Source organism: Numenius arquata, chromosome 2 (assembly GCF_964106895.1).
Source record: "Numenius arquata chromosome 2, bNumArq3.hap1.1, whole genome shotgun sequence".
NCBI classification, from domain to species: Eukaryota; Metazoa; Chordata; class Aves; order Charadriiformes; family Scolopacidae; genus Numenius; species Numenius arquata.
Window position 1 is genome coordinate 6,061,471 of NC_133577.1, and position 24,340 is coordinate 6,085,810.

At 44.4% G+C, this 24,340-nt stretch overlaps 1 protein-coding gene across 1 annotated transcript in view; it reads left to right on the forward strand.

Moving 5' to 3' along the window:
* ARFGEF3 (ARFGEF family member 3) overlaps positions 1–10,345 on the forward strand; it is an 87,791-nt gene extending 77,446 nt beyond the window's left edge. Inside the window, exons 29-34 of the mRNA XM_074168180.1 lie at positions 443–557; positions 1,671–1,773; positions 2,418–2,549; positions 4,083–4,213; positions 7,867–9,097; positions 10,154–10,345. Of these exons, the coding sequence (XP_074024281.1) occupies positions 443–557; positions 1,671–1,773; positions 2,418–2,549; positions 4,083–4,213; positions 7,867–9,097; positions 10,154–10,345 (1,904 nt within the window). The remainder of the gene's footprint in view (positions 1–442; positions 558–1,670; positions 1,774–2,417; positions 2,550–4,082; positions 4,214–7,866; positions 9,098–10,153) is intronic.
* Positions 10,346–24,340: the final 13,995 nt, after the last annotated feature.

Genomic DNA, 24,340 nt, shown 5'->3' on the forward strand with positions numbered 1-24,340 from the left:
CTTGGGCTTTCTTTTCTTTCTTTACAGAGTTTAGAGTTATGGAAAAAGTTAACTTGTAAGGGACCTAGGGAAGTTATTTAGTCCAGTCTCCTCTCAGAGCAGGGCTATCTTCAAAATTAAATCATCACAGCCTATATTATACTTTCCAAAAGAAGGTACTAAGACTTTGGTCATAAAGAACTAGAATATTCAGAAACAGGATCTAACAGAATTTCTCCAGTACCACTTAAGCCCAGATATTTTATATTGTTAACATCAAAAAGACTGTTCTTATTTCAGTTTGATGTGATGCGTGTTTCAGAATTGAATTCTAGTGATAGCTGCATAAAAAGATTTGGTTTTGCAAAGTCTCTGAATAGCGGTAAGTGTAGCAAGACTGTTTATCTCTGATGTTAATGAAAAGGCAATGATGTTAAAACCAGTCTGTGTCTTTTCCTTATAGATATAGGTTATGAAAATATGATCAATACTATGCTGAAAGATCTTTTCAAGCTGCTGGTAGCCTGTGTAGCAGAACCAACAGAAATTATTTCCAGAGTTGGCTGCTCTTGTATCAGGTAACACAGTCTATTTACCCTGTTGGCATATTCAAGAAACAATGTCCTTATATCTTTGAAGAACTTGTGGACTGATTAAGTTGGCTGGCATCTCAGAAGAATCATACAATCATAGAATTGTCTAGGCTGGAAGGGACCTTTAAGATCATCGAGTCCAACCATCAACCTAACTAATAAAAACCCATCACTGAACCATGTCACTAAGCACTATGTCAACCCGTCTTTTAAATACCTCCAGGGATGGTGCCTCAACCACTTCCCTGGGCAGCCCATTCCAAGGCTTAATAACCCTTTCAGTGTAAAAATTTTTCCTAATATCCAATCTGAACCTCCTCTGGTGCAACTTGAGGCCATTTCCTCTTGTTCTATTGCCTGTGACTTGGGAGAAGAGACGGACCCCCACCTCTCTACACCCTCCTTTCAGGGAGTTGTAGAGAGCGAGAAGGTGTCCCCTCAGCCTCCTTTTCTCCAGGCTGAACAGCCCCAGTTCCCTCAGCCGCTCCTTGTAAAACTTATTCTCCAGATCCCTCACCAGCTTCGTTGCCCTTCTCTAGACCCGCTCCAGCACCTCAGTGTCTACAAAGAAGTCTACAATATATCTATTGTTATTTGAATAATGAATTTTAGACTTACTAACCTTTTCTTGCTGTTTTCTGTCTGCTTCAGAACCTGTGATTGTAGGCATTGCTATGTGTATCGCTCCCAGAAAAAGCACTTGCACGTTACTTACATGCAGTTAGTCAATGATTAATCCTTAGGAAAAATAATCAAGTGTCTTTCTGTTGGAATTCACAGGTCTTTAGAGGTAATTAATACCTTTCGCGGTCTTCAGGTTATTACAGTCATAATCAAAACAAGCACTGCATTATATAGTTACACATCGTGTGGGTTTTGTCCTGGCAAGATGACTACTGAAAGAGGAAAAGCAAAGGGGAAAAAAAGTCAAAACTACAGTTGTAATTACAAAAATAGGTCAGGGTAACAACTGAGGAGATTAGGTATCATTAGCTAGCTACTGTAGGGCTTTTTTTTTCCTGTTTTCAACCTCCCGTTAGAACTGTGAATTGTGTAGTTCCTTCTTGAACACGGTAACGTTTTCCTGTGCCCTTGCAGGTACGTGTTGGTGACAGCAGGGCCTGTGTTCACTGAAGAGATGTGGAGACTTGCGTGTTGCGCCCTGCAGGACGCCTTCTCTGCCACTCTGGAGCCAGTAAAGGTAAACTGCCTTTTTGCTGACAGCCAAAATGTAATTACACGAATTACAGACTCACTAACTTTTGACGGGTTGTTTTTTTCTTTTTAAGTAAAGTTTTTGGGTACAGAGCCAAGAAAAGGAGCATAAGGATTACATGGTAGCTTCTGTTATTTTGACAGTTCACTCGCAACGAAAGGTGTTGGATCAACAATGGAGATTGAAATCCGTTTTTCTAAACATGTGCAGACACCACTAGTCACTAGTAGTCCAGACTTAGTTTAAATTGCCCTGCCACGAAATCAGAAGAGTTTTGTAGGTGAAAACTTAGCTTTTGATCTATTTCTTCCTCTGGATTGGCTAAAACTAGACAGAAGATAAAGTCCTTACTTGATCCTGTAGTTGCGTGCTCCATATAGATTTATTTCTCAACTCACTATCTTTCTTGTAACAAAAAAAATCCTGTTAAGTCATCGCAGGCCAGACTACATCAGAAGTTGTAATGCCTTTGCGTCAAACTCATCAAATGCTAAATAGCGGGTCACCAGCTGATGGTAACAAGACAGATCACTCCGAATCTTGTATTCCACATGAACAGGCTGGACAACGCTACAGTCGCTGACTTCAGTTAACGCACAGTGAAAGTCTGATGTTGTGTCTCTCTATAGAACCTGTTGGGCTATTTCCACAGTGGTTCTGAAAGCTTTAGTGGAGACGCCTGTGAAGTGAAGGTGGCAGCCCCCTCCCTCTCGCCAAGTGCTGAAGCTGAGTACTGGAGAATCAGAGCCATGGCACAACAGGTACTGAGTGACCTTTCCAGGGAAGTCCGAGATTCTTTTAAACTTGGGCCTTTTCTTTAGGAAACTACATCATTACCACCGCCTTCCTCACAAGCCCTATGGGCAAAGACTTTCTCGTCGCCAGACTAACATTTGTCTAACAGTAGTATTGAGAAAAAATAATAAAAACTGGTAAAAATACCTCATAAAACTGCCCCCCTGTAAGTAGGAATGAGGAATGGTGAGGGAAAATGCAATTCCTGAGGAGTACTGACTACAAGCCTGTTGGGTAATGTATCTTTAAAAAAGGCAACCCTAGCACACATCAGTGGAAACGTTTCTCATAGAGAAGAGGAAATAGTAGTGGCACTATGAATTCTCATCGAGAATGTCATAGATGTTTTTAGTTACTCTGTTAAAGAATGATAACTTCAAAGGGCAAAAATTGAAACTAGAAAACCAGATTCCTTCAACCTATCAAAGCAGAGTTTAAAGGGGAATGCAGATTTTTTTTTCTCTATAAATACCTGGTAATAGATTACAGAGAAGAAAAAGAGTTACTGAGCACTAGAGGATAATGCTGACATTTAACAAACGATTTAAAACTCACCACTAACCCCTAGTCAGCGGAGCAAGCTTGGAGACAACCTAGTCCTTGTGACTAGAATGGAGGTTGTTCATTCTCTGAAAGTGGTTACATGAAACAAGTTGTGTGAACTACAGCAGGCTGAACCTAATGACCTGCAGGGTACCATAAACCTGTAAATACCGTATGACAGTTCCAGCTTGGGAAAGCAGCTGGATTAAAAGAGTCAACAAATGTTTGGTGTCAATTTCTGACTTGATTAATCATTCTCCGAGGCTGCTTGAAAATCTGAGACACACAGACCAGGGTTTGTGATCACAAATAACGGGGCAGTGGCAGACTTCAAATTGAAAAAAAATGTTTTAAAGATGCAGAACTCAAGAAAGCAGGGAGTGTGTCATTTATACTTTTCTTGTAGGCTATCGATGGCACTTCCTCGAGTTCCTTCTCAGTGGGGATTTGACACAACTGCTAAGATACAAAACAAAGCTACAGCAACTGAGAGCTTTTTCTCCATTTCCCACTCAAAGAATTGCAAGTTAGGTGTCTGTTGTATCTTTATGGCTGAAAACAATCCTTCCAACAGCCAACAGGCAGTACAACAGGCTAACTATGCAAACAGATCCTTGTCTCCACTGTACATGATGTTTTCTGATAGTAGCATACAGACAGCAGAAAGCTCGTTTTGGCGTTTGGTGCTATGCCTTATACAAGTTCAAAGAAAAAGTCCTTTGCCCTTGCTCTGCGGGGTGTCTGGAGGTAGTCCGTGGCTCCGAGCCTGTTTTGGTGAAACAGCATGCTCCAGGGAAGGTCTGCCCAGGGGGATACCTTGTGTTCTCTCCGTCACTGTAAAGTAAACCATCACAACAGATCTTTCACAATGCAGGAAATCCTATTCTCAGCCTCCCCCCCCAAGGACCCAGCACAAACGCTAAACTCGTTGTTTTATGTAACTTGTTTTTTTCTAGGTCTTCATGCTGGAGACTCAGTGCTCCCCAAAGACCCCTAGCAACAAGGAAGGGTTTGAACATGCCCAGTCGTGCGTGCTCATCATTGACCTGCCATCAGATAAGAAACCAAATGGACATACCCAGAGAAGGTAAAATATCTTCGCCAGAAAATACTGTGTCACTAAAAGCAAGATAAAAATATTGTCAGGCTGGCAGAGGTACGAACAGAGCCTGGCAAACCATGCCTCTCCATAGGTCTCATCAAATAAAAATTAGGTTTTGGGACACAGGAGACAATAGTTTACTACTTTTCTGCGCTCCAAATGTTTCCATGATCACACACGGTTGAGCAGGCACGTGCAAGAGCTGTTAGTTATAGACAAGCCTGTGCCAGGGTCTATAATGCGGCCCTTAGAAAGTTAAAGAAGGAAAACGCTTCTGACAGTAAAAGCTGTTAGGTTACAAATACCTGAAGGATACGTAAGTCACACAAAGCCTTCAAGTAGAGAAAATGGAGATGAAATTAAGGAAACAATTCTCATAGGAAATACTAGGAAAATTTTTCCAATATTGAGATTCTTTTAAGAAGTAGAGTTAAAAATACCAGTTTGGAGAAAGCTTTGGAAGTACTGTTATGTTTGTAGTGATACCTTTGCAAATGAAGAAATGTCTGCTTCGTTAATGGTCTTTTAAATTCAGTATTACTGGATTAAGAAGGTAGAAAAAGTTAATGGATAAACTGGAGCAGTGTGAATTGAAGAGACCACATCCAAAGCTGCGAAACTGTCAACATACTGATCTAGGGAATGTTGGTTTTGCTTGGCAATTTCTTTTTTTGTGGAAGTCCTTCTATACGTTACCACCTCAGAAACTCATGCATTTCCATGACAATCTGAACCTGTAAAAGAATATTTCTTTTTGCTTGCACTTGGTTGTTTAAACAACGGCTGTGACGTCAATAGGGCCAAGAATTGGAGTTCTGCATTCAGGGTTTGTGTTTGTATTGCAAGGTATGTAACACAGGGCATGAAATTGTCTTTTACTAGATACCAAACCTGCTTCTGTACCACTTCAGGCATTCTCATTCCAAACTAAACTATTTCTTGCAACAAGGAGCCAGAATGCGAGGGTCGTTCTTTGGATGGGCAGGAAGAAAGACCATGCAAGATGTCTTTATTCACAGAAGTTTCCCCCAAGAGCGGGTGCTCTGTTGCCTCAACCTTCTGAGAACAGGGCCCTGTGCAGAGACGAAGAAAGGTTGAAATCACGGTCTAAACCCTTCCTTCCTGGTGGGAAAGTAGCTGCTTTCTCCAAAGGTTGGCAGATCATTCTTCTTGTTATAATGAATGCAGAGCAAAAGAGTGGGAGTGCTCCCCTCTCATGGCAGCTAAAGCCCGTGCAATCTAACAGGCTGCTTGTCTTTGAACAAATAAATAAGTAAAGCTTGCAATTAACACAAACTCTGAATGCTCTCACACTGCGCTTTGTCTAAACAACTGCAAAAAGTGTATGTTGCCGATAGGCAAATGTAACCCCGACGATGCTCATTTTTCACCAAAACAGGGCTCAAAAGTTGACCGTGCCACTGTTTTTCATATTATTTGCTACAGCAGTGCAGTAATATGCCAGTCTTGCATGCTACTAACTGTGGCCTTCCAAAAGTTTTATTTTAACCTTAGTGGGGTTTCTCTTCTCCCTTTTTGCTTTTGTTTCCTTAATGCTGCCTCGTTTCACAGGAAGCTGGGGTAAGGGAGCTTTTCTTCTTCCTAAAAAGTAATGATATATTTCAGTTCGAGACTTTGGGCAGAGTAAGAAAATACTGTCCTTAACCAGCTTTGGCGTCGTGTGTTTTCACCTATAGCTCTGTACTGGTTTCTTTCGGAAATGAGCAGTATTTAAAACTGTCCTTGGAAATTGACTTTTTGGCCATCAGAAGCAAAAGCAGATCTCCATTCTGATCCTGCTTTTGGAACAGGATTAGTCTCTTGAAATCAATGCAAACACTCATTTAACTCTATACGTGCTCTTCAGAGCTTTTCTGAGTCACAGCCTCTAATGATTTTTACGGCAGAAAACTGCTTCCCCATAAAGAGCTCCCGTGTATGTATTAATCGTCACGATTTTAGCACTGCCAGATAATAAGAGTATTAAATATTACTGATATATCATCACTGACAGCTGTGTCATGGTAAGGGAGCTAACATAGTTACATTAACCCTGGAAGCACAGTTTTGTCTGACCTATAGCTTCTACATGGCCAAGCATACGGTAATCCCTCAAAAATCTCAGGAGGTTTGGGTTTTTTGTGGGTCTTTTTTTTAACTTGGGACCTTTTGTGTGCTTTTATAAGTAAATTAACATAAGGCAAAATTTTAAGAGTTAAAGTATGTGGTTTTCTGGCTTTTTTTTTTCTGTCGCATTCTCAAAATTGAGTTTTGATATGATTTCTCCAAAAAAATTGACTTTTGGTATTTTGAAAACACTTTTGAAAGTTGTTTAATGAAAGTAGAATAATTTTTGCAACAAAAATATTAAAGGCCTACAACTGAACATCTCGTTACATGAAGATTTACTTTGACTTAGACCTAAAACTTCAGTGTTGCAAGCAAACTGAAAAATCTCTTCCTTCACTAGACAGCAGTGCTAATTAAAATGTGACCCATCATAGTTCCCTAAATCAGAACAAGCATTACTGTGTGTACCAGAGCATCAGCTTCATTTATAACATCGCTGCTGTAACCTTTGCGAAGACCTTTTTTTTTTTTAAATGCCTTAAAATAGGTTTCACAGCTTATAATTTATAATCCATGAGATGCCAAACAACGATAAACAATGATCCTGTGTGTGTGTGTGTGTGTGTCCCTTCCTTCCTAAGCCTCCCTTCCCCGTCAGCCTCTTAGTGTTATTTACTAGTAAATGACCCGAAAACTTTGGCTGGGGGTCAAAAATCAGTGAGACCTAGAACAACTTGCAGCATCTCTCCAACAGCCAAGGATCACGCATGAGAAACAGGGTTAGGAACAAATAATTCCATGCGAGGCTCTCAAAAGTTGAAGTCTGAAGAGCAATCAGTGAAATGTGCCTTCAGCAAGACTTCAAGCTTCTTTGCATGTCCCATTGCACTGCCGATGTTTCCGTAGATTATTTTTTTATTATTATTATTGGTTGGCTTTTTGTTTTATTTTCTCTCCTGGCGTTAGTGGAAATGGAAAGAGAGCATTAAAATTAGTTCAGGCCTCGATTTGTCATGGCAAAGTTAAGGTTTGCTGAAATGCCAGTGGAGGAATTTTAAGGGTACTTCAACTTAGCCAAAGTTCAGCAACAAAAATAGAAAATATAGTCAAGGACCAGTGGCAGAAGTGCTGCATAACTTGTGTGTTAACAAATTCCTTAGATATAGCAGGCTGAAATATGGAGAGTAGTTGCAGCTGCCATGAAATCGAAACAGAGAGTCGCCCAGCATTAGACATCTCTGGAGAAAGGGACAAAAGCTGTAACAGAGCTTTAATATCACCTATGCACAAGTGCCGCTAGCGTGCTTGCTGTGGGCAGTTATTTTTCTTAACCAATGTAAGTGTCTTCCCTTCTATGAAAGCATTTGAAAGAGTAGCTGAACGATGACTCCAGACAACTTTTATCTTCCTACACTTCTTTGTAATGAGGCTCTGAAAATTTGGCCTTTCATTTGCATCTTTCACGTTAGATTCTAAAATATGAAGTATTCCTGTACTTCTAGTAAAAGCACAATGCACCATTTTAATTTTATTTTATTTTTTTCCTTCCCGTGCTTGGTTTTACCAAGTATTCCTTTCAGGACGATAGTGGTGAGCTTGCTGTCCCACCAAGTACTGCTCCAGAATTTATATGACATCTTACTGGAAGAATTTGTGAAAGGCCCTTCTAACTTGGAGGAGAAAATGACGATACAAGTACCAGAAAACAAGTTGGCTGGGTTTCTCAGGTACATCTCCATGCAAAACCTGGCTGTCATCTTTGACTTACTGCTGGACTCCTACAGAACAGCCAGGGAGTTTGACACCAGGCCTGGGTTGAAGTGTCTGCTGAAAAAAGTGTCTGGCATTAGCGGAGCTGCCAACTTGTATCGCCAGTCAGCCATGAGCTTCAACATCTACTTCCATGCCTTGGTTTGCGCAATCCTGACAAACCAGGAGAACATCACTGCAGAGCAAGTGAAGAAGATCCTCTTTGAAGACGACGAGAGAAGCACAGACTCGTCACAGCAGTGTTCTTCAGAAGACGAAGACATTTTTGAAGAAACTGCCCAGGTCAGTCCCCCAAGAGGGAAGGAGAAGAGACAGTGGAGGGCTCGAATACCATCCCTGAGCGTGCAGCCTGTCAGCAACGCGGACTGGGGATGGCTGATCAAGCGGCTTCATAAGCTCTGTATGGAACTTTGCAACAACTATATCCAGATGCATCTGGACCTGGAGAATAACGTAGAGGAGCCTCCGGTGTTCAGAGGTGACCCTTTCTTCATTTTACCATCCTTTTACTCAGAAACCTCCACCCCGTCGACCGGAGGGCAATCTGGAAAGGACACACCGTCAGAAGATGACCGGAGTCAAATCAGGGACCAACTGGGAGATAGCCTGACACCCCGAGGAGGGAGTGGAGAAATGTTGCTGCTACCCCCACCCCTAAGTCCTAAATCAGAGAAAAAAGAGCAAACGAGGAAAAAAGAATGGTGGGAGAGTGCTGGCAACAAGATCTACACCATAGCCACTGACAAAACTATCTCCAAGCTCATGACAGAGTACAAGAAGAGAAAGCAGCAACAGTCCATGACATCCTTCACCAAAGAGGTCAAAGTGGAAAAGAAAGGGGAGCTCTTGGGTTCAAGAGGGCCAGACTCACCCATACTCCAGCGGCCACAACATCTTATAGATCAAGGTCAAATGAGGCACTCATTCAGTGCTGGTCCAGAAATCTTGAGACAAGAGAAGAGACCACGCTCAGGATCCACAGTCAGCTCCCTGAACGCGTCTGTTAGGGATGCCGAGGCCCAGATACAGGTAGGACATATTTGTAGAATGCTAATAATAATAGCAATAATTTAAAAGATACCTACAAATATTTATTTTTTTTCTATTGCTGTTATAATGATCATAATCTCTTCATTAAATGTCTTTGTTACATAAGGAAGTCATGTTGATGAGGACTGAATATTTCAGCAGCTGGCACTGATACAAACCTGATTCTGTCCTACGAAACGAAAATCAGTCTTCAGGGAAGTGTTCTCAGGCACATCCAGCTTTCAAGAGTGCTCCTCTGGGGCCAAAGCAGCACTTAGTCCTAAGAACTAACACCCTACGATGAACTCACCGCTTACTGCTAAGGGCTGTAGCCCACTTAAGGGCTTTTGAAAACGTGATGCTGCTTTTCGCAATGCTTTTGTACTTAAGAAGGGGTTGTTTTTTTTATTAATTCCACAGCAGAAATAGTGGGCTCTGTTGCTAAATAGAAACTTGCTGCTTGCATCTCCAAGTGAACAAATCAGTGAAAGTCTTTGTTCGCTGTGGAATGAAATAAAAGGTGATGAAGGGGGAGGGTGATACCTGCAATACAAAGTAAAACAATGACTTAGAATCATAGAATGGTTTGGGTTGGAAGGGACCTTAAAGGTCATTGAGTTCCAGCCCCCCTGCCATGGGCAGGGACACCTCCCACCGGACCAGGTTGCTCAAAGCCCCATCCAGCCTGGCCTTGAACACCTCCAGGGATGGGGCAGCCACAGCTTCTCTGGGCAACCTGTTCCAGTGTCTCACCACCCTCACAGGAAAGAATTTTTTCCTCAGATCTAATCTAAATCTCCCTTCTTTCAGTTTAAAACTGTTACCACTCGACCTATCGCTCCACTCCCTGATCAAGAGTCCCTCCCCTTACAGTACTGAATGTGAATTAGGAAGACACAATGAACATTAAATAAATATACTGGCATTACTCAGTTCTCTTCATGAGGCTGCAACCACCAGATACATTATTTTCTGCTTCAAGCGATGGGCTCCTCAATTTAGAAAGGTCTTCTAAAAAGTCTTTTTTTTTTTCTGTTGTATCCAATGTGTTTGTAGGCCTGGACCAACATGGTGCTGACAGTTCTCAACCAGATTCAGGCCCTGCCAGACCCAACGTTCACAGCCCTGCAGCCGGCGGTGTTCCCCTGCATCAGCCAGCTCACCTGCCACGTCACGGATATCCGGGTCCGCCAGGCAGTGCGGGAATGGCTGGGAAGAGTGGGACGGGTTTACGATATCATTGTTTAAACCTACCTGTGCTCTGTTGCACAGGGGAGCAGACATCCAAGGTATACAGCAAAGAAGTATTTGAGGTTCGTTAATTGCCTAGTTGTTGGTGATAAATTAAGAAACAATGAGCTTGTCGATGTGTATCCTCTATCCACTTCAGACTGTGTCCCTCACTCATGAGTGTGTCCGGGGAGGGGGGGGGGGGGGGGGGGAGTCTGGCCCCAGGACCCAGAAACTGCCAGTAAATCAGGGTGGTACCTAAAGGGGTGATGATACATTTCAGTAGCCTTCATTTTAATTCAAATTTGCAACAGTGGGAGCCACGATAAACTCCAACAGAACTCCCACGCTTGGAATTAGCTGTGAATGCAACTGTCAAAACCAGGCCAGTAAGCCTATGTAACTTTAAAAAAAGAAATAAATAAAAGTCAGGAAGAGGGAGGGGCTGCAGGACAAGTAAAAAGGTGACACTTGTTTGGGATAAATTTTCTGCCTTTTGAAATTAGCATGAGAGAGGAAAACCAAATAAAAGATTATCGTAGTAACTCTATGCCTCACTCACCAGAGAAAGTAGAAATTTATTTTGCTCTGAGAAGAGCTTTTGAAGTCTGGTCACATTTGGGGTAGCTAATAAGGGACTATTAAAGTATCCCAGGTCTAAAACTGGTGAACCAAGCACAGACTATTCATCCTGTCATTGCTCTTGTGGAGTATTGCTTGAAGAGAAGTGGCACTGTCACGCTGCCCTCTCTACACCGCCACCCTGGCTGCCTCTTCAGCTACACCTAGAGCTGATCCTTTTTCCATGTGTCTAATTCCCACCCCCCTGCCCCGAGGGCAACAGGGAAGTTTGTTTTGCTGTTTCCTGTGAAGCTGCGGGGGACGGAAGACACATCGCAGAGCAAATACCAGCATGTGCCAATATCCAGCATCCAACTAAACGGAGATAAAGCATTCCAGTTTAAGCAGCGCTGCAGCTCAGTTAGCTTACGCTTCTACTGGAAATTTAGATATTTGCTTATACAGAGCTGCTGTAGCCGGGAACACCCTTATCACCTTTGTTAAACTTAGCTGATCGCTCCACAAGGAGCTGAATCAAGATGGAACATAGTCTGAAAGGAAGGAATGTTTGCTGGTTCTCTCCCGTTTCTTCTCTGCTGCTGTAAAGAGAAGGGGACAGACCCTCCTGGAGGTACATCCCCCTCCGTGCAGCACTCCTGCGGGCACTACCACAATTTGCTGGTATTATTAAGGGTGGGGGGAAGAAGGGGAGGGATTGACTTTTGTATTGTCAAACTCGCGCGCGGTGCTGTTCACACTAGACACAGCAAAGGGTTACCTCGCTGCAGAGGTGGTCACAGCCCCTGGGACATTCCATCTCGCACTCCCATGCTGCATAATTTGATGATTAGAAGTTGAAATGATTTGTTGAAAAGAAGTTGATTTTAATCTTGAGTGACCCCCTCACGATGTTCTCCCAAGGCTTTTAAAATGTGCGCACCGACTAAATATACAGCTTCAGTCCCTGCTTCAAAGCACCCTCAAAAACAGCATCTCTTTGTATCAGGCCTGGATTTTGCCCAACTAACTGCTTTTAGCATCTTAAATATAGAAAAACAGAGGAAGCCAGGAGCCATCATCCCATCTGATGTGTTCGCTCCTGCTTTTTCCCTCCATTGCCCACTTCCCGTCTGTCACCTGCTGGACTTGTGCGGGGAATATTTGTCCCATGATTTTCTGTAGCATCAGTCACACTGTTTCCCTCTTTCAAAACTTCCCTTTGCTAAAGTGTTTCAAGGACATAAAAATTCCTTAAAAACCAACTCTTTCTTACCACCTACGTTGACTTTATAAATGAGTCATTTAGCAATTTTTACCAATTTTCCCCCAACAATTTTAATACTTCCTTGGGGACAGGTGGGATTGGCCCTTGGTATATGGGAGAGTAGTGGCATGGTTTGATTTCTGTTGCCGTGACTTTCTTACACACCTTTAGGTGGAGTAAAAAGGTGGTTATATTTTTGTTAATCCTTTTATTGGGCATCTATACAGAACTGCTTTTAAAGCAGTACATTAACTAGGCAACAACAGAAATCAGAATAATTAATCGTATGCAAAGCTCTGCTGGTTTTCATTATACGTACATTGAATGGTTGCAGATCCTTTGTCGTCCTAATCTAAAACTAAAGCAAAACCCTAAATTAGTTGGAGAAATAAAATTGATAGCGATACCAATGGAATCACTCGGGATTCCAGAAGAGGGCCTAGCGTCTAGGAAAGGCTGTGGTTATGTGCTGTGGTTGTAATGCACATACTCTGCTGTAAAACAGAAAGAAAAGCTCAGTGAGTGACAGTGTGACAGTGTTCCCTCACCGCCCCCTCAAGGCCACGAAAACAGCACAGACCAGTGTTATTTGATTAGCCACTGTCTTGACCCAAAATATCATTTCATTTCAACTTTTTACACTACAAGTACCATACTGAAAATGAGTAGGAGTAAATTTTCTGTATCGCTGTTGCCCTACTTTAAACTTTGCCGTCCAAATTATGCACTAAGTGCCCATTGCCACCCTCAGTGCCTCTCTATTCATTAACACCCTTCCATAAGAGTCACTTGGAGCAATTCCAGAAATGTAATTTAAAAGGATGGGGGTGAAGGAATGTTTGAAGCAGCAGGCTTCACGGAAGCAAAGTTTAGCGTGTGCTGCTCTTCCTTCTCCTTCTATGTAAAACGGTAAGCATTTGAGGAGAGCAGCCCATGGCCACCTCAGGAACCACTCATCTGAGCTGCAGAAGCTTTCTGATGCACCTCCAAAATATAAGTAAATTAAAAGTGGAGTTGGTTCATCAGATTCTCAGCTTTTTTTTTTTGCTAGTTTAGCCATAGACATCAGCAAGCCCCAAAGAAGTACAGCACTAACCATGTGAAGTCACTGTTTCATACACCCATGCAGTCTGTTTCTGCCTTCAGCCTCCCAGAGCAAGCTTTTAGCCCCAAGGAGGAGCCTGCCGGGACAGTCCCAGCAAAAGGCTACTGGCACCAGCCTGTCCTAAGCTTCAGAAGGGGGCTCCCCAACTCTGAACACCCCAACAATGTCCAGCTGTACCACACCGCAGTGGCTTTTCCGCTTGTGAGCGAGGAAGCGCCTCACTCAGCAGCACAAGGCAGCCCTTGTAGCCACACGTGTCCTTCTCACACAACCCTGTCAGATCCTTCCTTACAGCCCCATAACGTAATGCGTGAGGTAACAGCAGCATCTTACCAGCTTCACTGTTAAATCAGAACATTTGAGCCTTGAAAAAACAGAGTCTCTGTGTCATAGCCTGACTTTGCTCTTTCTCTTTGCTCTGCTTAATAATCACATTAGTCTCTTTTCTTGCACTTACTCTTTTTTTCTTTTTGTCACATAAATTTCTATAGGAGCTGGGTTTGATTCTTACTGAACTGGCCGGTTACTTTGAAATAAAATTAACTGACCACTCATTTTTTAACTGAACTGCTTAAAAACAAAACAAAACAAAAGTGTGGTGCTCTGGCATCATTCGCAGGTCCCAGAGCTGTTCCTCTGCTGCCTTTGCCTGGTTCACACCGCCCTCCTCAGGGCCACCACTCCAACCAGGAGCACATTTTCATGTCACGTTTCAAAAATCTCGGAGGCAGCCACCAACAGAGAAGGTTGCTGTTGACCAGCATCAGCTCCCTTTACACCATGCAAATATTTAAAGCTGAAAAAAAGCAGCATACTCCTCGGGAAAAGTGCTACTTTTCTTGCATAACAGGCTCAGGGTTGGACCCCAACTGATAGGAGCTCAGGCCGTCCTATATATTTGCACTTTATTCTGCAGCGTGACTACATGCAGATGTATAAGATGATGGATGTGTTTACCTATAGCTTCCTGTAGCTCCAGTCACTGTCGTACTGAGCGTTCTGCGTATTTACAGAGCGTTACCCACAGTAGGAACATGTTTATCGTGCTCTCCAAATATTTCTGTCACATCAGCGATGGTTAATGCACTTGTTCTGGAAACTTTTCTGAGCGTTCAGCAGCCACAGAATTACCACCACCGCCTCTTGCTTTCGTACAGATTTACTGCTCCCTTAGAGATAAACACTCGTCTAAGAATAACTGACTTCATTTAGCATCTAGAAAGAATTATTAGGGAAAGACTTACATAGACCTGGGCAAAACTTCCCTTGTAAAACTCCAAGCAACGGCAACACAGCTTTTGCCTCATCACAGATGAAAAGAATTCATGTCCTCTGGACCATACCTGGCTCCTGTCAAGGCCAAGCAGAGTTTACACCCATAAGGTACTTTTCCTTTCAATTATTTGAGCTTCGAGTTTTCTTTAAAAACCTAAACCTTACTCTAAAATTCACTGATGAATCCTCACCTGCCGAAGATATAACCCCCCCCCCAAATACCGTGTGTTACCATATGTAACCTCCATCTGCACTTGATATAACAGTACTATAGTAGCACTCGATATAGGACTATTGATATAGTAGTAGTTGATAATAGTTGGTAGCGCCACACCAGTGTGAAACCAAGTGGCAAAGGCATCAGCAAGTAGAAAGACCAGGCTGGATGGGGCTTTGAGCAACCTGGTCTCCTGGGAGGTGTCCCTGCCAATGGCAGAGGGGTTGGAACTCGTTGATCTTTAAGGTCCCTTCCAACCCAAACCATTCCATGATTCTAGGTCCAGGTCCATGTGCTGCCTGCACTTTGTACCTCTCTCACAGCTTGGGCCCACACTCAGAGTGCCCAAGCTGTCGAAATCAATGGGATTTACATACCTGGAGATGTTTTACATACCTGGAAATCTTCAATACTCAGGACTCAGTCCTTGAACCCTTCAATCCCCACGTACAGGTTTGCAAGTTCTCAGGAAAGGGGCAGTCCCGTACAGTTCCTGATGTCACCCTCTCTGCTGCTGTCCTCTACGCACCTCCTGCTTGAGAAAGCCACAAGAACCAGCACATATTCCCATCCATCCCAGCACCCCAAAACTAGAACTTTCACTTCTGCACAGATCCAGTTTTGGCACGTAGGAGGCTGAGCACAGCAAGCCAAAGTACATTTATTTCTACCTAGTTTATCAGTATAAAAGCTTATTCAGAAATTGAGCGTGTGGTTTGGCTATCTTCACCTTTAGCAATCCATTCGAGAAACGCCATTATTTAGTGATGCCTTGGTTTTTAATTCACCAAAAAGAAAGTTAAGTCCTTTTGGCCCTTGCCCTTGCTTTTGTGGGGGGTGTGCTAAGATTATGCTTAAAAGTAAGCTATTTACTCATTTCTCTGCTTACGGGCAGTTCTGGGAAGAGCTGGGTACAGTGCTAATCCTGGCATAGGATATGAAATACAGTTAGGGTTTGGGGTTTTTTTTCAATTTCTGATCATTCCACAATTGTTGGAAGAAATAATGCAATACCATAAATTTTAAAAAAAAAAAAAGAAAACTTTCTCTTCTTTTTTAGTATAAAAGGACCACGTTACCGTAGCACAGAAGCACAAATGTTGGATTTTATGCAATGTAGCTAACAGCATCCGGCAGCCAGAGATCCCTCTTTGCTGAAATTCCCTATTTCGAGTAGAGTTTCTGAAGGGACACAACCAAAGGGTCTCTCAGCAGCCCTCACCGGTCCTCACCTGGGACTCCAGGAGGTTGTACAGCTGCGAGGAAGAAGCTGTAGCTCCTCTTTCTGTTGTTTCTACTAGTTCCCCTCAGAACAGATATTTTACATGTGAGGGTAACTGTATCACATCACACTAAACAAACAGCTTTGACCAAAGATGGAGCGCTGGCTATTTAAAAAGAAAAAATAAAGAAGTATAAGTATGCATGATTTTTTTTTCACTTAGTGCTCGGAGGTCTCCAAGCTAAGAACTAAATGCAGAGGGAAGAAGGAATGCCCTAATTCTGTATGATCCTGGATTAATGCAATAATGAGCTCACCTGTGGGACCAGACCCCCTCAAATTCTCTTTATTTTTGGAAAATTCGCCAGTTGAGGTTTGCACAGCCTCCTCTGCCACACTGAATCAGGGAACTGAGTTTACAGAGGTCATTTTTTTGTTAAGAAACATGGCAACAGGAGCTAATTCAATCCTTTTACCACAACATCCCGCTTTTCAAAAGGTAGTTGGGTACTTCCACCAATTTCATCTAAATACCACGGAACTCCTATTTCCTATCCCTGCATTTGGCTGATCGGGGCTGGGGTGAAGTACCTTCGCTACGAGAAGCTGAGAGGAGAGAGCCGAGCTGGCAGAGAGGCAAGGGACACGGGTTCAAGCAAGGGACAAATATCACCTCCCCAGGGTGGCTGTGGCTCCTGAGCCCCCAGCTCTGCAGAGGGAAGCAGGATCCTATGCCTATAAATACTGAAAGGGTGGGTGTCAGGAGGATGGGGCCAGTCTTTTTTCAGTGGTGCCCAGTGACAGGACAAGAGGGAACGGGCACAAACTTGAACATAGGAAGTTCCATCTCAACACGAGGAGGAACTTCTTGCCTTTGAGGGTGGCAGAGCCCTGGAACAGGCTGCCCAGAGAGGTGGTGGAGTCTCCTTCTCTGGAGACATTCAAAACCCGCCTGGACATATTCCTATACAACCTGCTCTGGGTTGGCAGGGGGGTTGGAGTAGATGATCTCCAGAGGTCCCTTCCAACCCCATACCATTCTGTGCTTCTGTGATCCAACACCAAAGGGAGAGCAGCCAAGAAGGGCAGAGCCCCGTGCTTCTGTCCTGGCTGTTCGCTGGAGCAGATGGGAGTGAGAGATTGGAAAGCACCCAGTGACAGCAGTGAGCACCTTGGTTTAGTCTCTCCCACTTTCTCTTCTCTCCCCCGCCCCCTTTTTGTCATTATTTGTGAGACTGCAAACATACCTCCCTGGGCCCTTCATCCAGAACCGAACGCTGGAAGCAAGCCAAAGGGAGCGTACGCTCCGTTTTGCCAAAGATCTAATCCTTTCCTGCTCGAAAAATGAAAAAAAAAAAAAAAAAAAAATTTATTTCCATTATGATGGCTGCCACAGGAAGCATTTTTCCCCACAAAACACGATTCCCGGGACTTCATCTCTCTCTCTCTCTCTCTCTAGCTGTATATTCAGGAGGAGCCACTACTGGTTTTTAAGAGAGGACTGTAAATCGCTTTAACATTCTATGATTGAGTTTACCTTCTATCGCGTTCACACCCAGCTGCAGTTCCCCCGGTCTCAGCCACGTTCCCTTCCTCTGCCGTCCTGCTCTTCCTCAGAAAAAACACCTCCCCGTCGTCCCCCGCCATGTCCTGTCGCGCTGCTTTGTTTGCTCCTTGGGTGTCCAGTGGTCGGGCAGTCACTGTCGGCTGGCTTGCAAATTGTATTTTGTGTATATTTTATTCTGACTGAATTCTGAAATGGAAATATTTTAAAACAAACAAACAAACAAACAAAAAAAAATTATAAACTATTTATGTTGCTTGTGTTGTAGAATAAAGAAGCAAATGCAAAATAAATGATGCTCTGATTTTGTCTAAAGATACTTATTTTACAGTTACTGAGGAAGAAAAGGAACAGAACTGAGAAAGGGCCTAAAAAAAAAAAAAAACCCAAGTATTTTAGGCTGTTTCTGCAGTTTTCACAGATGACCAGGGGAATTCAGCCACTTTGAACTGCTGGGGGTTTGGGGTTTTATTCGGTGGGAGCCAAGATCTAAACGCTTTAACAAGTGAGCCCTGCCCCGCTCCCTGCCAGAGCCTGGGCTTGGAGAGGAGGAGAAGGGTGAAGCTACCGAGACAGCTAAAGCTGCAGGTAGACAAGATCTAAACAGGTGAAGCATTTCTCCCTCCATTAAAATGAGGAAAATATTTCTGGCTTTGATTCCATTAGAGATGGAAATTAAAATTCAAACAAACAAACAAAACCAACCCCACCAACACACAGACATGGCAGAAAAAGCACCTACTTTCAATCACATAAATAACTTTGAAAACTGGCCTAAAAAGGTAACCTTAGAGATTGAACTCTACAAATTCCGTCACACACTGAAATAACCACTTCACTGCCATTGAAATCCGGATGGTGTCCATCCCAACCAGGAAATCCACTGGTTCCAAACACCTCCGGGGACCAGCAGCCATCGCAGGAGAGGGTTCCTTGGAGCGCTATTTCACAGCCAAACTTTTGTTGGGTTTTTAAGCTGGTGCCCCCCAATCACACTCAGTTTATCTAGAGCTCAAAAAGCGTTCCCGATCTGCAGGTGCCCGCAATAAGCACGGAGGCTGCAATGGTTCCTCCCTCCAAAAAGCTTGGCAAGAGTTCTTCCTTATCGCCTAAATCCCTCTTTTGATTAAAGTTGGATCAATGACCGCTCCTGCTTGGAGAAAACCCTTTAATTTAATGGAAATAGTTAATGAAAGCAGTAAATACCTTCTTCACTGCAGCCACACACGCTTCCATGAGCAACCAAAATTTAGGCAAAGGAGAAGAAAGGGTTGAGCAATGCCCCTGTCGAGCCCCGTGGGGCTCCCCAAAAGCAGGATTGTTTCAAGCCATAAGAAGGTACAGTAACCCTTCGGGTGGTACCCACAGCCCAAAGGCAAGTTTTCCATACCATCTCAAGAGGGAAAGCGCAGCCGACATTCCCGACGGGGCTCACCGGGATCTCTGGGCATGGTCTCCCAGGCACTGAAGCCACACAAGGTCTGGCCTTCAACGCCTGTTACACGACGGCCTCATCAGCAGGAAGGGTGAGAGACACGTATCAGAGCAGATTTACAAAGCAACTAAATGAGGTTGTGATGCCTTAATAATCTTACGGCACTTCTGGCAAAATGGGGAGTGTTAAATTTCAGGTGGGGTGGCTGACACCCTGGAGGGCCGTTCTGCCATCCAGAGAGACCTGGACAGGCTGGAGAGCCGGGCAAGGAAGAACCTCATGAGGTTCAACAGGGAAAAGTGTAAGGTGCTACGCCTGGGCAAGAAGAATGTCAGGCATCAATACAGGTTAGGCATGGACCTGCTGGAGCCAAGCTCCGAAGAGAAAGATCTGGGAGTCCTGGTAGACAGCAAAATGACAATGAGCAAGCAATGTGCTCTTGTGGCCAGGAAGGCCAACGGAATCCTGGGCTGCACAGGGAAGAGTGTGGCCAGTAGGTCGAGGGAAGTCATTCTCCCCCTCTACTCTGCACTGGTGAGGCCACAACTGGAATACTGCATCCAGTTCTGGGCTCCCCAATTCAAGAGGGATAGGGAACTACTGGAAAGAGTCCAGCGAAGGGCAACAAAGATGATTAAGGGATTGGAGCATCTCCCTTATGAAGAAAGGCTGAGAGAGCTGGGACTCTTTAGTCTGGAGAAGAGAAGGCTGAGGGGAGACCTTATCAATGCCTATAAGTATCTCAAGGGTGGGTTGAAGGAGGAGGGAGCCAGACGCTTTTCAGTGGTTGCCAGTGAGAGGACGAGGGGCAACGGGCACAAGTTGGAACATAGGAGGTTCCACTCGAACATGAGAAAGAATTTCTTCACAGTGAGAGTGACAGAGCCCTGGAACAGGCTGCCCAGGGAGGTTGTGGAGTCCCCTTCTTTGGAGATTTTCAAGACCCGCCTGGATGCAGCCCTGAGTAGCATTCTCTAAGCAATCCTGCTTCAGCAGGGGAGTTGGACTAGATGATCTATACGGTCCCTTCCAACTCTAAAAAAATTCAGTGAAATTCAGTGAAAATCCCAACGGTCGGATCTAATTCCGTTCCGGGAAGCCACCTTCTGCTGCGCCACACCTCTCGATTGGATCCCCATTAGAAAGATTTTCGTTTCCTCCGAAACAGCGCTCGTTAATGTAAAACTGGGTAAATGCAGAAAGCCAGCGTGCCATCGTTTCACTCCCTCCTCGCACGTACAAATTCCCAGCTGCCTTCTCACCGGGCGGTGGGGTCAGCACGGCTTCTGCTGCCACCCGTGTGGAGAGGGAGAGGTCCACACACAGAAGACACTTGGGCTTCTTCCTTCGTGGAGGAACAAAGCGTTAAGAACACTCGCCAAAGAAAACAGCTGTCAACAAATATTTAATTAAAAAAAAAACAAACCAACAAAAAAAAAAGAAAATTAAAAATTAAAGTGCCTGTGTCACCACTACCATTTTACAGATGGGATGAACAACGGAGCAAGTCAAAAAATTTGTCCTTGACCACAAAAGGGCCCAAAAGTTCCTACACCACATCTTCTGGCCTCTTGCTTATCCCAGAGCTGTGGGCCTGTGGGATAATCTGGCAAGAGGGAGGGAAAAAAAGGAAAATAGAATGGCAAAGACAGTTTATGGGAGGGATAATGGAAAGGCAAACTGGAGGTACCAGCACATACTTCAGGGACAAGACTAAAGGGAGGGGAAACACACTGTGGATGCAACAGCTGATGCGCCACAGGGTAACCATCAGCACATCCATATAGGAGACCACCAGCACGTCCGTACACCCAAACACTCAGAAAGCACCACCACGGTAATAATGGGACAATATTTTCAGTAATCCTGCTGGAAGCACACTCTTGCCAGAACAGATGTTTCTCGGTCCATATTTTACAGATGGAGAAACCTTTCTTTCGGTCCCCTGAGTGAGCCTGCGATGGAAATAAAACAAGAAGTAGAACCAAGCTTGGGTCCTGTCCTCTGATCCACATGAAACACAGGGTAATCTCCAATTTCTGAGCTTTTGGCAAAGGAGCCAGCATCAGGATAAACCTCTTAACGTCTGATATCACTGTAAACAAACACAAGCTGAGAACTCTTTATCCAAATGCCTGGCACGATGTCCTGAACGGTGCGCTCAGCACCCAGGCTTCAAAACCCAGCAGAATCAGAGATAAATCAGAACAATGTAGATGTAAGCACAGGTCAATTAGGTCCCACTCTTATACTGAGGGGGGAAAAAAAAAAAGACAAAAAAAACCCCATAAAACTCAAACCCACATATTAGTCAGGCTGCGTGTCCAACTTTCTGATTCCTGATAGAAAGCCATGTTAGTAAATCTGTTTTGGTTTTTTGTTTTGTTTTTTACAAAAGAATTGTACCTTTATCTACTGTATTTAACTGAGACCATACATTTACTCTGTACCATAAAGGAGAGTCAATTCCTCTGGTTTGCCAGCTCTGAGGAAATATGCCCAAGCTGGATTATCGTTGTTTGCTGTTACTGTCACCACTTCTGAGGAGATCTCTCACCATCCCCATTCCCTACCACGGTCAACAAAATTACTTAGAATCATGGAATGGTTTGGGTTGGAAGGGACCTTAAAGATCATCCAGTTCCAACCCCCTGCCATGGGCAGGGACACCTCCCACCAGACCAGGTTGCTCAAAGCCCCATCCAGATAAGGTTAAGATAAATTTAAGATTAAAATAATTTAGAGTACTTTCCTGCATGGCATTTATCAATTATTTACTATGGTTTTGAACGTTGCGTTACACTCCTGGCCAACTGCTTTGCACTTCAAATCAGGTTCTCCTTTCTGCCAGAGATTACGGGGAGAGGAACAGATCAAAATAAAACTGGATTAAGATGCTACACTGAAATCTGTCCCTCAAAGGAAGTGTGCCCAGGAGGTCAGAAACAGACACGTCTTCAAGCTTGGGAAAAAAGAACGTCGAACGTAATGAGAAAGTGAAAAATGGTTTTGAAAAGGTATGGCAGTAACTCATGTAAGGAGAGGAAGGTGATGAGGCCCTTGGTTGGTTCAAAACGCTTCCCTGCGAAAGCAATTCATCTGCCCTTGAGAAAACACAGGAATGGGTTTCTGGGTAGAACTGCGCTGGTGGCACCGCAAGAGCGAGCGCCCCGATAAAAATGTTCTCAGGAGCTGCAGGGATGGTCACCAGAGCAGATCTTACATCTCTCTCGCATACATTACCTTTTCTTTTAAAAGGACACTAAATAATTGAATATCTTGATGCAGGCTCTTGTGACCAGCCCCAAGCCCAAGAGAATAAAGATTATTAGTTTGCAAAGTCAACCATGGGAAAAAAAAAAAAAAAAAAAAGAATAAAGAAAAAAGTGAAGGTTTAAATCTAGTTTGCTAATACTTTTTTTTCTTACAAGTTTTCAATCAAATCTCCTTTAGCATTTCAGGGGAACAAGAGCAGTAGGAGGGACGGAACAGAAATGCCATGGAATTTCGTAGGCAGAGCTGTACTGAGAGTGGGGCAAGAAGGATGGCCACCATTAAGTGTCCATCAGGGGTGGTGTTGGGGTATATCTGTGCCACCCCAGACAGCAGCACAGATTTGCAGCGATCACTAAAGAAAAACAGGCTGAGACAGAAGAGCCTGGGGCAGGGCACAAGATGCCAAACTATGTCACTTCTAGTGTCTCTTTTAGAGCCTGAGCCACCAAACCAAGCCAGGCCGGCTGGACAAGCGTCCCTTTCAAGGAGACATCATCCTTCACAAGGCAAAAAGCAATGTTTGGAGCCAAACAAAGTTATGAAACCTGAAGAGCAATGTCAGAACACAAACGCTCTAACCAGTGGGGTCCAGTGCTGCCCCTACAACCTGGGCCCATCATACCTGCTCGCCCCTGCAGGCACCATCACCCCACAGCAGCCGCCTGGTTCCTCCTGCCATAACTCACCAACTCACTTCACCTTGAGAGCGCGAGGCTACACCTGGAAACAGGATGAGAGGATCCCCACCTTGTAGCAGAAACCAAATCAAATTAACTGCCTCAGCTGTTCAATTCATAGCCGAGTCTGTCTGTCCCCCGCTGCCCCAGGAAAAACCTAGTTGGTCTTTAAAAAGAAAATCCACATAGAATCAGCCTGGACCCGAGCCTTCCCCACTGTTCCCATCGAGCAGCACTGGAGCTTCACACCAGAGCAGCATCAATGCAGGCTGAGCCAGAACACAGCACAGGACACCTTCTTCCCACTTGTTATCCAGGAGGAGGTCCCTGCAGGAGGTGATTCCTCAACACTCTCTCAAATGACGATAAAGTCTCCTGGATTTAGGACGTGAAAGACTGCGCACATGAAAGAACCGTTCAGATCATCCATTCAACCTCCTTGAGCCCCAGACCAGAACCTTCTTTACGTTTTGGCCCTTCTACTTGTAGAAGCCCCCACCTCAATGTCAGCTCCCCGCAGGAGACACTGTCACCTAACTCCATACACCCCGATATCAGCACATCATGTGTGGGCTGCAGCTTAGATTTATCAGCTGAATACCGAGCCTGTGAGTTCTAAAGCTGTCCACACTGAACAACAGTTCTCAGGAGCCCCACTGCCCAGGTATTTCTAACACATAATTATTCCCCTCCAATCATTCCCACATCCCTCAGGCACCACGAGTCTTTCATGATCTCCTGGTTTCAGTGCCAGATCCAGCTGCCTGGATAAGCCTCTTGTTTTAAGAAGCCACATTTAAAGCCTTTGTATCTGTGGTTTCCTCTTGAGGGTGTTGTGTGATGCCTTACCTTTTTTAATACCAAGGGCCTTTCATTTCCAATCCTGTAGCATACTTTCCACTCGCACCTCTGTAAGCTCTCTTCTCCCCAGCCCAAGGACGCTGTGGCAGTGCCTTTACCCGGCTGCCACAGAATCATAGAATTGCCCGGGTTGGAAGGGACATTTCAGATCATTGAGTCCAACCATCAACCCAACACTAACAAAAACCATCGCTAAACCATGTCTCTAAGCACCACGTCTACCCATCTTTTGAACACCTCCAGGGATGGTGCCTCAACCACTGCCCTGGGCAGCCCATTCCAAGGCTTAATAACCCTTTCCGTGTAAAAATTCTTCCTAATATCCAATCTGAACCTCCTCTGGTGCAACTTGAGGCCATTTCCTCTTGTCCCATCACCCATGACTTGGGAGAAGAGACCGACCCCCCCGGCTACACCCTCCTTTCAGGGAGTTGTAGAGAGTGAGAAGGTCTCCCCTCAGCCTCCTCTTCTCCAGGCTGAACACCCCCAGCTCCCTCAGCCGCTCCTCACAAGACTTGTGCTCCAGACCCCTCACCAGCTCCGTTGCCCTTCTCTG